This window comes from Symphodus melops (assembly GCF_947650265.1).
Source record: "Symphodus melops genome assembly, chromosome: 6".
In the NCBI taxonomy this organism is placed as follows: Eukaryota; Metazoa; Chordata; class Actinopteri; order Labriformes; family Labridae; genus Symphodus; species Symphodus melops.
This window is the reverse complement of record NC_136696.1, coordinates 21,730,681-21,743,917: the sequence shown is the minus strand read 5'-3', so window position 1 is coordinate 21,743,917 and position 13,237 is coordinate 21,730,681. Positions and strand designations below refer to the sequence as shown.

The 13,237-nt window shown below is 42.1% G+C and overlaps 1 protein-coding gene across 1 annotated transcript in view; it reads left to right on the top strand.

Annotated features, from left to right (window-relative positions):
* The window catches only part of LOC306825888 (A disintegrin and metalloproteinase with thrombospondin motifs 20), a 79,276-nt gene that overhangs the window by 39,768 nt on the left and 26,271 nt on the right, over positions 1 to 13,237 (top strand). Inside the window, exons 16-26 of the mRNA XM_079346848.1 lie at positions 2,222 to 2,317; positions 5,168 to 5,334; positions 5,500 to 5,626; positions 6,190 to 6,316; positions 6,433 to 6,643; positions 6,874 to 7,038; positions 7,329 to 7,499; positions 8,541 to 8,660; positions 9,357 to 9,464; positions 11,175 to 11,339; positions 12,107 to 12,376. Coding sequence (XP_079202974.1) covers positions 2,222 to 2,317; positions 5,168 to 5,334; positions 5,500 to 5,626; positions 6,190 to 6,316; positions 6,433 to 6,643; positions 6,874 to 7,038; positions 7,329 to 7,499; positions 8,541 to 8,660; positions 9,357 to 9,464; positions 11,175 to 11,339; positions 12,107 to 12,376 — 1,727 coding nt within the window. The remainder of the gene's footprint in view (positions 1 to 2,221; positions 2,318 to 5,167; positions 5,335 to 5,499; positions 5,627 to 6,189; positions 6,317 to 6,432; positions 6,644 to 6,873; positions 7,039 to 7,328; positions 7,500 to 8,540; positions 8,661 to 9,356; positions 9,465 to 11,174; positions 11,340 to 12,106; positions 12,377 to 13,237) is intronic.

Genomic DNA, 13,237 nt, shown 5'->3' with positions numbered 1-13,237 from the left:
ATGTATAAGTAGTGTTTCTGAACGAAACTTCATCTTGCTTTCTTTAAAAAGTAAAATGTCTCTCTCGTCAAGAATCTTTGCTGTAAAAAGAAACAAAAGCTACTACTTCAGATGACGTTGATCACTTCATGGTCACCTCCCCTCCGGCAGCAGTCTCAGCAATAAAATGAACAATATAGTTGTTGTTAGTGGTCTTGTATGTTTGTGTGAATAAGGAGGTATCATGATTCATTTTAGACGGTTTCATAACCAGCTACTGACAGGAACTTTAACATTTGTGGAAGATTGATTGAAATAGAAAATAATTGTGATTTGCATTCCCGTAAAAACAGCCCGTATTAAACCACACTGAATGTTTTAAGCACCAAGGGTCCAAGTCCAGCCACATCTTATTGTATAATTTATGCTCCTCATGTAACTTGTGTCTGTCTCAACAGTTAAGTTTACTGAACAGCTTCTCAAGAACTTTCATTACTTGAGGTTAAAGCAGTGAAGCGCCTCTGAATAAACAAACAAGAAAAAAAAAAAAACTGGTGGTTTCAAGTAATGAAAAGTACAAACCAAGCAAATGTTTGTCATCAGCTCAGCCAGTATTCACGTCCGACTTTACTGTGACACCTTTTAATTTTCCTCTGCAGGATTTTTAACACAGTGTTCTTTATGACTTGTGGCCGTGCATGTTTGAGGTAATCCCCAGCAAGTCCCTTAGTGCAGCATGGCTCCCCCAGGTTCTCTGTGTTTACTGTTCATCCCCGGGTCACTGTGTAGCTGTGGAGGATTGTATGTGTGGTCAGTGGCTAAGCTGGGGGATCCCTAAGGCCTCTGATGGCTTGTGTATACAGTATTTCCTCTGGGGTGGCGGGGGTGGTGTTGGGGGCATGTTAGCGGTTTCTAAACTTCACACACTCATGTGGTCCCAGTTTTTAGGGAGGAAACATAAAACACCGTAACAGTAAACTTTAATAGAATCTGTATTCAGGTGTTTGTACTATTGTAAAAAAAAAAAAGAAAGAGGTTTTTCTTTGAAGTTAGAGAAGGTGATTCCTTTTATAGACCTGTTATTGGTGTGAAGCACCTTTGTGTACAGTGTGGCTTCAAATGGACATACTTTTCAGTCATGGCAACATGTGTAAATGGATGTGTTGTGTTGTGCGTGTTTATGAGTGTGTTTATGTGTGTCAAAATATCTACAAGGTTGATGAGAGTGAGATATGTAAACCAAGTGCTGCCCCCGAGTGGCTCGAGGTGTCAGGATACCCATCAGATCACATCAACTCACACCTCTCTGCTCCCTTTCTGCTCGGGGTTCACTTCCTGATCGCACCTAACCCCATGATCATGACTTTTTTTTCCAGTATTTCACAGCTGTTTAACTCTGTTCTTTAGTGGTTTATTGAAATGAACTAGAAGCCTTAAGTTCTAAATGGTGCTTACGCTGTTCATCATAAATACACAGTGTAATCAATGAATGTCCCCAAAAACGTAATCGTCAAAATGTTGATCTAAACAAGGACATTTTCTTACACACCTGTTTGAATATAACTCTGAAGGGGTTTATAATTGGCTCCCTAAAACTGTAAAATTCTGCGTTTGGTATTCAACTTGTGTTTCATATACTGTCCAGAATATAAAGCAAATTCTCCCATTGTTCAGGCCAGGTGTGTTTTTCAGATACATCGTAATATAACAAACAGTTTCTCTGCTGTTTGAGTTTTTGAATGCTGCTAAATTGGCTCAACAAATAACTGAAGTAAATATATTTCCATTGCCAGCACAAATCATTTGTACCCACTTCTTTAGATTTATTATTTTTTGTCTATAATTTTGTTTTCTAATTTTTTGGCATTCATGTGCTCTCTCTCACTCATGCTCACTTGTTTTCTGTGTTAGTTATCATGGGACAACAGGCCCGGCATAGTAATTACAGGCCAAAGGTAGGTCCAGAGAATAATTACATATCATTTCACGGTCGGGCCTCTGAGACAAAAACAAGGTCTCCTACAGGATATTTGAGAGGACTAGACCTGTGACATTTAAATCTCCAGAGGTTGGAAGCGGTCTTCCCTGATTTGGTTTTGGAGAAGCCTAGTGAAGCTTATATTTAAAAAAAATCAATGGTGGGGGGGGGGGGCTACTTACTGCTTATTATCTGAGAGTTTGCTAAAGTTGTGTAACTTTCAATGCGCTCTGTCTAACGCTTTCGTCATTTGTTCTGCTTTAGGTTACAATACGGTAGTGCGGATCCCAGCTGGAGCCACAAATATTGATATCAAACAGGTCAGCTACTCTGGAAAGCCAGAAGACGACAACTACCTCGGTGAGTGTTCCTCTGTGTGTGTGTTCTGCATCTGTCAGTGCGCTGATGTGGATTTAAGGGACACTGTATCGAATTGCAAGTTTTCTTGGAAGAATACACGCCAAATGGAAGCAGTCCAACCTAATACGATGTATACATTACACCTTTTCAGTCCTCCACTCATAGGTCAATGTCATTATCCCCTAACAGCACCATAAACCACCCAGACTTGGTGACCTGAAGTTGTACAAGCAGGCTTTTAGTGAAGGAGACATTAGACTGTTGTCAAAGCATTTTCATGAGGGAAAGGAAGCTGTCATTTGTACTTAGAGCTTATGAGGGAAACGTGGAGGGGCGTTGGTCCATCAGAACATGGCAGAGAGGCTCGCTTGGGAAAGCAAATGGAGTGTCAAACCCTGAGAAAGATAAATGAGGCAGCAATAGGTGCTAATTAGAGGCATGTGGAGCCCAGGCCGCATGAAAGTGGATATAGGGGGATAGGGTTAGAACCCACTGGGTTTGAGGTGTGTGTGTGTGTGTGTGTGTGTGTGTGTGTGTGCGTGTGTGTGTGTGTGTGTGTGTGTGTGCATGTGAAAGAGAGACAGACAGAGAAAAGCAGAGAAAAGTAGTTTTGCCTGTGTTGTGAGGGCGGGTGTCCACTCTCAGATGGTTCAAGTCAGGTTCAAGATGTTTTAAGTCAAATTGTCAGGAAACACATGTGGCAGCGTCTGGTTGCCATGCTGCTATGAGAGGCTCCACTCCCACTGCTGCCACAGCCGCACACTGAGAAAGAAGTGTGTGTGTGTGTGTGTGTGTGTGTGTGTGTATTAAACATGTTTGACATTTTCCATGCCCTGTCAATATTGTCACTCCCACTGTTACAGTGTGTAGAAAAGATTTTGAGAAGATCACTACACTCGCATTCAAAAGGAGAATGTGCCTTTGAAGCTCTCTTCAGAAACTGTGGCCACCCAGATGAATTAATTTATTTCTAATCACCAATCTTTCCTATCATTAGTCTCTATTTAATGTATTCCTTTAACATTACATTATGAAGCCTGATATGAAAAGTTTTCATTAGCATGCTGTTTTTCTAAACGTTACATTTCTATTTGGAGTTCTTTGATATTAACTTATAGTATCAAATGCAGCTATCTTTGAATGTTTTCAGATAAAGTCTTTCAACATGGAAATCATCCAGCTGATTACTCACATCAAAAAGAATGGGCCTCTGACTTGCATAGTATACACAAGAAAATCACTTCATGGTCGTTGTTTTAAAAAATAGAAAATGTAATAAGCCATTTTCAACACCAACACTCCTGAAAATGGGTACAATTTCAGGTCAGCCTGCCCAGGACATTTTCCATAGTCTGAATTCACAATTATCCCTTTTTCACCATTCCATCAATGTTACATGCTCATGGACGTGCGCACAGCACACTATCACCAAAACGTGGGCGAAAAGGGACATTTTCAGGAGTTTTGTGCATGTGTGAAAACACCAAATAAAAGTGTAAATGTATACATAAAACATTCATGAATAAAAAAATAAAGTAATTTATCTTACATAATACTAAAGCATTGTGCCATTAATCATTGTATACCTCCAAAGATGAAAGAGTGTCCCATGTGTTCAGATTCCACTTCTAATTCAGTTATACCTGCTTTCTAATGTGGCCGTCTGTCACATAATTGAAGCATGAATTGGACTGTCAGTAATAAAGAGACATGCAGCTTTTACCATGACCTCCGTGGTGACTGAGACGAATCCATAAGCAAACCAGAAAGACTTTGATGTGGTATAATTGGCAATTACCTTCACTAACATAAATCAAACTGTTAGATTCTGTTTTGCAAGAAAGATTTGAGTGACAGAAACGGAAAATCTTGTGCGTGTTTAACACTTGTGTGCGTAACTGTTTTTTAGGATTATTTATTTGTTATTCATGTTGATCAAATCATACAGGGTTTTCAGAATGGCTCATGCTCCCCTATGTCCCGTCCAATCATTGTCTCCTCTGTTATAGCAAAACAAAAAGTAAACAAAAATCGTGAAAATAACCTTCAAAATAAAATCAACAAAAAAAGTTTTGGGTGAAAAATTTAAAAAAAAATCAACATTATCCTGGTAATCACCAGGCATAGAAACGTTTGAAATGTTCAAATATGTTTCAGTTTACTCAATGTGTTTGTTTTTTTTTTCCTTCCTGCAAAGCGTGAATGATGACTACCAGAGTCTGTAGATCATTGTCAAAATCCCAAAGACCCCACAGTCGTTTCAGGGGCCAAAGACTGGCTGGCGTCTAACAATGTACAGACTTAAATGTAAACACAGTTGCATCTCGAGACTTAATCATATACATTGTTGTGGCGTGCATGCCCTGATTAGCTGCTGAGAAATAAAGAAAGGTGTTTGTTGTTCAGTTTGGGTTCATGTGCTCGTTTTCTCAAAGTGAAGGCCCATCCTTGTGTTCCAGTATGTTATTGGTTTTTGTACGTTTATGTACTTGATTGTGTTCGCAGTCAGTGAAGCTGTCATTGTTTAAATTGCAATGTCAGCTGTAAGAAAGCGTCACACTGTCTAACTCCAAATAAATGCAATTTCGTGCCACCAGTGTTTCAACATACCTCCCATGCGACAGTGGCTTAGCAGAACAATAGTTAAGCAACTCAAAGACTGTTTACTTAACATATAGTCCCACATGGGGAGTGCGACAACCAGTAAACATATTCAAGACATCTGATCTGCAAGAGCCAGTTCTTGTCAGGAACCAAACGTTCCTCTGCTGTTGCTGAATTTATGGCTTTTTCTTGGTTCTTTGTACGTCTTCACATCTGATGTGTTTATCTGCTTGTTTCTTAATCCAGCATTATCTGATAGCCAGTCCAACTCCCTCCTGAATGGGAACTTTGTGGTAGCCATGTTCAAAAGGGAAATCACCTTTAAGGGAACCGTCATCGACTACAGCGGCTCGGACACAAAAGTGGAGCGTATAAACTGCACCGAGCGAATAGAGGAGGAACTCATACTGCAGGTATGAAGAGGAAGCTTTCTCTTGCTTCTCTCTTTCCGTTTGCCCTTTCCTCCTTTACCACCATACTGAGCTCAGTCTCTCCAACAGAGTGATAAGACTGTAGACATAATAACAAGCGCACTGTTAAGTCTTTTGACCTTGCCTTTCCCACCATTGTCTCCACAGGTCTTGTGTGTGGGAAACCTTTACAACCCAGATGTCCGTTACTCCTTCAACATACCCATAGAACACAGGGAGCAGTTTGTGTGGGATCCCTCAGGCTCCTGGCTCGAGTGCAACCGCAACTGTCAGGGTAAGCTCGGCTTCCAAATCCCCATGCATAAGCGATATTATAATTGAATGGCTCCACTGAGTTTAAGGCTTAACATCTGCCGAGAAAAATCCGGGTGCTGTCTTCACAAACAAACCAACAAGTTCCTTTTGTAGGTACTTTAAAAAAAAGTACAATATTTGTTCATGTGATTGCCAGTGAACTGGACGTGAAGTTAGTATTTCTCTTGCATTGCTTAACCCAGTCCTGACAACTCCACTATAACCCAGGCCAATCACATCCACAGACACCTTTCCCTCAGTTTGACCCGTAACCCCTGGAAGCCCCTCAAATTTTCCTCGTAGATGCAAGTTAATCAGGCACCCAGCGGGTCAGAGTGCAGGGTGAGAGTCAGTAAAGAGAGAGGTATCTGTGAGATCTTAGACCAACATGGTCCCATGTCAGAGAGCTGGTCAAACTTGTTAAAGGTGAAGAAATGTGATATTTTGGCAAGCGAACTGTCTGCCAGATGTTGTCTGATTGGACCCTGCTTCTCCTTGTGTGTGTGTGTGTTTGTGTGCGTGTGTGTGTGTGTGTGTGTGCAGGTGAGCGCAGGCGAAAGGCAGTATGTGTGCGCAAAAGTGATCGCCTCGAGGTATCAGATCAACGCTGTGAACATTTACCTCGCCCCGTTGCTGTGACTGAGCCCTGCAACACAGACTGTGAAGTCAGGTACACGTTAAAGCACAGAACCACACAAATACACACACACACGCTAACAACATATAACTTGAGGGCACCAACACAGACAAAAGTTGTTGTTTTTTAACACCTCACCTGTCGTACAGGTGGCACGTTGCTGGAAAGAGCGAATGTTCGGCTAAATGTGGGCCCGGCTTCCGCAGCCTGGATGTTCAGTGTATGAAGTACAGCAGAGTGAAGAGGCAGAGTGAGAGGATCGAGGCCAGCGCCTGTGGAGAGGTCATCAAACCTCAGACCAGAGAGCCCTGCCATGGAGACTGTCTACTGAAGAGCTGGCAGTACAGTGCCTGGTCTCAGGTATAGGAATATAATAATGATAATAATAATAATGATAATAATAATAATAATACTAAAGGTTATATATACTTTTATAATGCAGACAAAAAAAAAGTTTGATGAAAACTTTTTTTAAAGAATTTTTCTAATCTTCTCTAACATTTCCAGTCATTCATTATCAGTCGGAATAAAAACATAAACGAACACATTATTAGGTGGGCTTAACGTATTCCATGTGCATTCACACACAGTGCTCTAAGACATGTGGGCGTGGAAGCCGCAGCCGAGAGTCGTACTGTATGAACAACTTGGGGAGACGGCTGGTGGACAGAGAGTGCAACGAACACCAGAGGGTGGTCACTGAAAGCTGCAACGACCAGCCGTGTCCCAAGTGGACTGTTAGCGAGTGGAGTGAGGTGGGAACCCCTCACACGCATTCATGCAAACAACCAGACTTGAATATGTATACATCTTTATTCATCTCTAAGCGGAGACTGCAAACCAAAACAGTCTTTTGTAATATGAACAAAATGTACACACGGATAGTCTTGTTATCATTAACCTTTATGTATCACCATGAGGATTCCCCTTATTTACAATGATTTTAAGAACTACAAAAAGTGCACTCAAACTTTAACATCTGTCTTTTTGTTTACTTTTCTGCCATCATGCCATACCTTACCTCTACTCTCTCTTTCTCACCCAGTGCCTGGTGACTTGTGGGAAGGGGATGAGGCACAGACAAGTGTCCTGCAGTATGGGAGCCGGGGAGGAGAAGCTGAGCGAGCACTTCTGCGACCCATCCAGCAAACCTGCAGCTGTGGGGAGTTGCGAGCTGCCAGACTGTGCATCCTGGCAGGTCGGCGTCTGGGGAGCGGTGAGTTCTGCTCACACACACACACACACACACACACACACACACACACACACACACACACACACAGAAAAACGCTTGCAGATATGACAAACTGGGGCGAGGTGACTTGATGCAGTGTTTCACTGAGGAAATGGGTTTCATGTGTGGCTAGCTGTCTTGATATCTGTTTCTCTGTAAGTGTGTGTGTGTGTGTGTGTGTGTGTGTGGTCGTCGAGGCAGAATGTTGAGTGTAGGAGTGAGTGACGGTGTATAAGACTGTGTGTGTATGTGTAACATGATATACCGGTAAGTTACGGAGGAGTGTGCTCTGACTCCAGCTGCCATTTCCTCCATGATGCTTTCACTTTTCCCTCATATCCTGTCAGACTATACCTGACCCACTGTGCACACCACACGCACACACACACACACACACACACACACACACACTCACACACATCAAATGCCTAAGCCTCTAAATATGTCTATATAGATCTAGCCTTGTTATGGTATATCACAAGCTGAATGTAGCATGTATGAATGAGTGTCTTTGGTCATTCATAGTCTAGTTGATACATGCAGATGTAATGCCCTCACACATGTGTTTGTATGAAGTCAGATAGTTGTATTTACAGAGCTGGAATGTATTGGCTCCTTAATGCCTGTGTAATTACAATTTGCTGCTCAAATAAACCTTTCCTGTGGAACTTCCTCTGCGCTCATGTTTTACCTGAATGTGGTTGGATCGCTTCGTATGTGAGTCGAGAATTGGGTAAAGAAAGGTTGAGACTGTGTGTGTATGAGAACACACGTGTCCACATGTGCATGTGTGTGTGTGTGTGTGTGTGTGTGTGTGTGTGTGTGTGTGTGTGTGTGTGAAACTCAGAGTCTAACACAGACTCTGCTGAGGTGAACCTTGACTGAGGCCCCGTCTAAGATATCAACCTTGACATACTTTGATCAAGTTTGAGATAGCTTGCGGTTGACTGGGCTCCTCTCCTTATGTGTGCGTGTGTGTTTGTGTGTGTGTGTTTATTTATGTGTGTGATTTTTCTCTTTCAGTGTGCGGTGACCTGTGGCCATGGCTACCAGATGAGGGCTGTTAGGTGCGTGTCAGGGGACTATGGTGACACAGTAGATGACAGAGAGTGCAACGCTGCAGCCAGACCCAGAGACAGTCAGGTAAAAAAGGAAAAGAAGTATATAAATGATCACAAACCCCCCCCCCCCCCCCCCCCCGCTCAATTAACCACAAGTTCAATATTCAAAGTTCAACCTTATTTGTCCCAGAGTTGGTGGTTTGCTCTTGGGGTAAACAAATCAAGTGCAAGTCATAAACAGCAGTACATGCTGCATACAGAATAGAATGCAGATGTCATAAACACCATCTGAGGACACAATATGAAGATTTCTTTGCCCAGGTACTAATAGAATTTGTAAGGGTTCATTTCTCTCATTTGTCATGTTTTGAATACTCCTCAGGGTTGCATTTTATACCGACACGGTTGACTCCTCAGAGTATTCTTCAACTTGTATACAACCACTGTTGACAACCAAGTACGACTGTGTATCCATCCGGCACTCATGCCAGATATTGATTAATGGGTTTCTTGCACTATAACCTTAAACAATAGAAGAGCCTTTTCCAGTTATTTTCTGGACTTTATGTCTTTCTCAACAACCTATTCCTTAAGGACAACTTCAGTTATTAGAGCACAACATGTGCTTGATGTTTGTGTCCAAGGGAGTCTCTGAAATGTGTTTATAAGTACTTTTGGCATATTCAGTCCCATTTTTTCAATGTAGTTGTGAGTGACGCACAATATTTGCTAATTTGACTGTATTATAATGTTTTTTTTTTTTGTTTTTTTTTTGTAGGATTGTGAGATGCCAGCGTGTCCTTGGGCTTCTCCAGTACAGAGCACACCCCGCCCTGACAACTCTGCTCAGCTCTTGACTCAGTGGAGATATGGTTCCTGGACTGCGGTAAGGAAACAAAGAGGGTTATTGGGCCTATCAGCACACATTTCAGCCGGTGGGTTTACTTTATAAACTCCAAGGAATACACAACAGCATTGAGGTTTTTCTTTAATTGTCAACAAATGTGTTTACATTCCATTTATTGCTTCCTGATTGTGTACCTTGAGGTGAAATTACCTGCAGAAAAATGAGAATACTGATGACAGAGTTTAAGTATGTGCATGTTTCTGTGTGTTTAATAGAGGAAAACCACACTCCAGTAATGATAGGTCTCCTGCATGTGTGTTTGCAAATATAAGGTTAACTCATTAAAGTCGACTGTAGAGCCCAACATTCTTTCAGATAGTACCCACAGCACAGGACCATGATCCTCTTTGGCATTGTCTCTGTCTTTTACCCCCTGCTGTATCCATATACTGAAACACACAGACACACATTTATATACACAAACACACAGGCTCCACTGTCTGCACTGAGAGGCCCCTCTGTGTCTCTGATTCTTTGCATTGTTAGTCGTCGCAAATGAAAACCAGATTCCATCTAAACACGAGTGTACGGTTTCGAGGATTGAACCTGGTCTGTCAATCTGAGAGTCAGTGCGAGCGGGCATGTCAAAGAGGCCAGCGCCAGTGTGGTCCTTAATACACACATACATATTATACACGCGCGCACGCACACGCGCATACATTCCCCCAGGCAGCGGAACTGCCATCCTCAGAGTGTCATTGATATGAGAGGGATATTAACGTGCCTGCTCGAGCTGGAGCCATTTGATTGCATTAGGTATTCATCCCCCTCTGAGAAGTTGACTGTGAAGTCCCGTTGAGACGTTGGAGGTAAAGCTGTGAAGTGAGAGCTGATTAAGGAGTCATTTCAGGACATATAGTGCAGCTAGAGAAGTTGACACATTGATTTGTGTCACCAAAGAATCTACCACACATTGTTGTAAAAAGGTTAGCTGTAACACGAAGAAATGATTGTTGTTTCTCTTATGAACACAGGATATTGGGAAGTATTACAATACTGAGACTAAGTGGAACTCGGTTGGTTTGCTGAATATTCTTTTTTTCTTGGTAGTTAACCTTGTCTTTGCAATCACAGCTGTAGACTATGCATTTCACTTTGTAATTAATTGCTCTACTACAGTCACTTTACAGCTGTCGATGGGTCAATGATATACTGTATAGTATTCACTATATACAGTATGCTCTCATTTGAAGCAATCAGTTTGCAAAAATTGATGTCAGGTCGGCTGTGGTGGAGTCACTCGTCTCTCAGGTCAGGGGTTCGATCCACAGATCCTGCACCTACATGTCTGATGCGTCTTTGGGCAAGACACTTGCTGTAACCCCAAGTTGCTCCCGCTGCTTGGTCAGTGGCGTGTGAACGTGTGCGAATGGGATGAGTTACTTCTGATGATAACTTTACATAGAAGCCTCTGCCATCAGTGTGTGAAAAGGTGAGACCTGAGGTGTCAAAGCACTCCGATTAGTCAGAAGACTAGAAAAGTGCAATACAAGCTCCAGTCCGTTTATCATTACCAATTATGGATGCATTCCTCAAAGTTACACTCTACTTCTTTGCACTCTACTTCTTTGAACTTTGACCATTTTAGAAAAAAAAAACGTGATACAGACACATACAGATTTCACAGATGATACTGATTTTTAAAATTCCATGTCGGACAAACATTTATCCCAGCTCTATGTCCTCCAGTGCTCGGTGTCCTGCGGAAAGGGGAAGCGAGCGCGTTACGTCAGCTGCAGAGATGCCAAGGGAGGCGTGGCTGATGAATCGTACTGCGCCCATCTGCCCCGCCCCCCAGAGACCTCCCCTTGCTTCAGCCCCTGTGGCCAATGGCGTGCCGGGGAGTGGTCTCCTGTGAGTAAAGCATCCAGAACTGTGTCCAATCAATACAGATGTTTTCCACTCATGAGTCAGTAATCACTCAGTTCAAAACAATGTTACAATCACCCTGAAACAAACTGGGATTTGTGACTGCTGGGATCTTGGACAGTTAACTATTGATTTGTGAATGTTTGCATGGCATGACAGCCAAAACTCTTGAGGATGTCACTTAAAGGCATCTCTGACATTAGGAACGAGGGATGATTTACAATGATTCCGTCACACTTTGTTAACCATGCGCTCATGTGAAATGAAGTCCTCTTGCAGTGTAAAATCCCTGATGAAAGTTCACTGAGGACAACGTCTTAAGTTTATTAAATTCCCGTCATGTTAAGTTGATTTCCTCTCCCGTTGTTTTCAGATTTAAAGACTCATGGGGCTTCTGATCACAATCCCTCACATCATGAAACAATACATGGAAACAATCAATGAAAACATTACTTCCCCAGATTCAGAGCTGATTTCAATTCTCAAAAAACTCCCCAGGGAAATGACTGGAATCAATCTTTTGGAGAAAACAAAGTGGAAATTTTGAGATTTTGTGATTTTTAGAAAGTTCAGGATCGATACATTATATGACATCAGTAAAGGTGATCATTTTGTTGCACTACAATGAGATCAAAGATGTTTACATTTGGAACTCAAAGTGATTAATAAGGCTTACACGGCTTAATTTTTTTTTTTGTTAAATTACTTTTTGTCTGTTAGATTGACCTTGACTCTCTACCCCTTGCACCCAGTGTTCTGTGACTTGTGGAGTAGGGAGAGCCACCAGGCAGGTGGTCTGCTCCAACTACCATCAGCCAGTGGACCAGGCTTTCTGTGACCCGGATGAGAAGCCTGCTACAGAACAAGAGTGTACCTCTGCACCCTGCTCTTCTATCTACCACCGTCAGCGAATCAATGACCAGCCCTACGGATACCCCAAAGACCCCGGACGCCACCCTGGACACAGTAGCTGGAACGTGCCCTCAGCAGACAACCAGTGGAGGACAGGACCCTGGGGCGCAGTATGTTCAACACATCACCTTTGGGCAAATGTGCAGGAATGTTTTGTCTCCCTGTAGATTCTTGTTAGAAATTAAAGTCAGGACTTCCTCATTTGATATTTACAGTAAACAATAGCTGATATTCTCCACTCAAGTTTTTTTTTTTTTAAATACATATTTTTTTAAAGTTGCTAATGGAGGTTGAATGTTTTTAATGTATTGCTAGCATGGAAACTACCATGTACTATACATTCTGTTGCCATGAAGGGCTGCCTGTGTCTGCATGGAAACACATTCCCCTGGTCCTTGCAGAAGTCAGAAAGCCTAAAATGGTAATGGACTTTAAAATAGCATCAAGAGACAGCATGCAGTGCATGCTCTGGACAGCAGTATATGTTTTTAATGTATACCCTGTTTGTAGTCATTCAGGACGTAAAGCTTCACAACCTAGAAATGTGGTTTGTTAGAATGTCGATGTCTCAGCTGAAACGCATTGGGCGGTTTGGCTTGAACTAAATCAGTTGCATGAGCGCAGTAGTTTTCTTCGCAAGGAGTAAATCTTGGAGTCAATTTTGCCGTGAAATTGCCTCTGTGTGACCAGTCCAGCCTTATCTCAAACAGTAGCACAAAGAGCTGTTCTTAGCTTTGTATGATATAAAAGTAAAAATAGACCTGATGGATAAAAATGAAGGTTGACTCCTGTCGAGTGTATGAGACGTTAAAATGAAAAAAGGAATACCTGCTTTCTCCAAGGATATAATTGAAAAAAGTGGTCAACTTGGAATAGAGGATATTGATTTTCACCAAATGGTGACATTTATATTTATTTTTTGGGTTTCAACTTGCTGGTCAGGTAACACAGGGCTGTTGTTCAATAAAAGA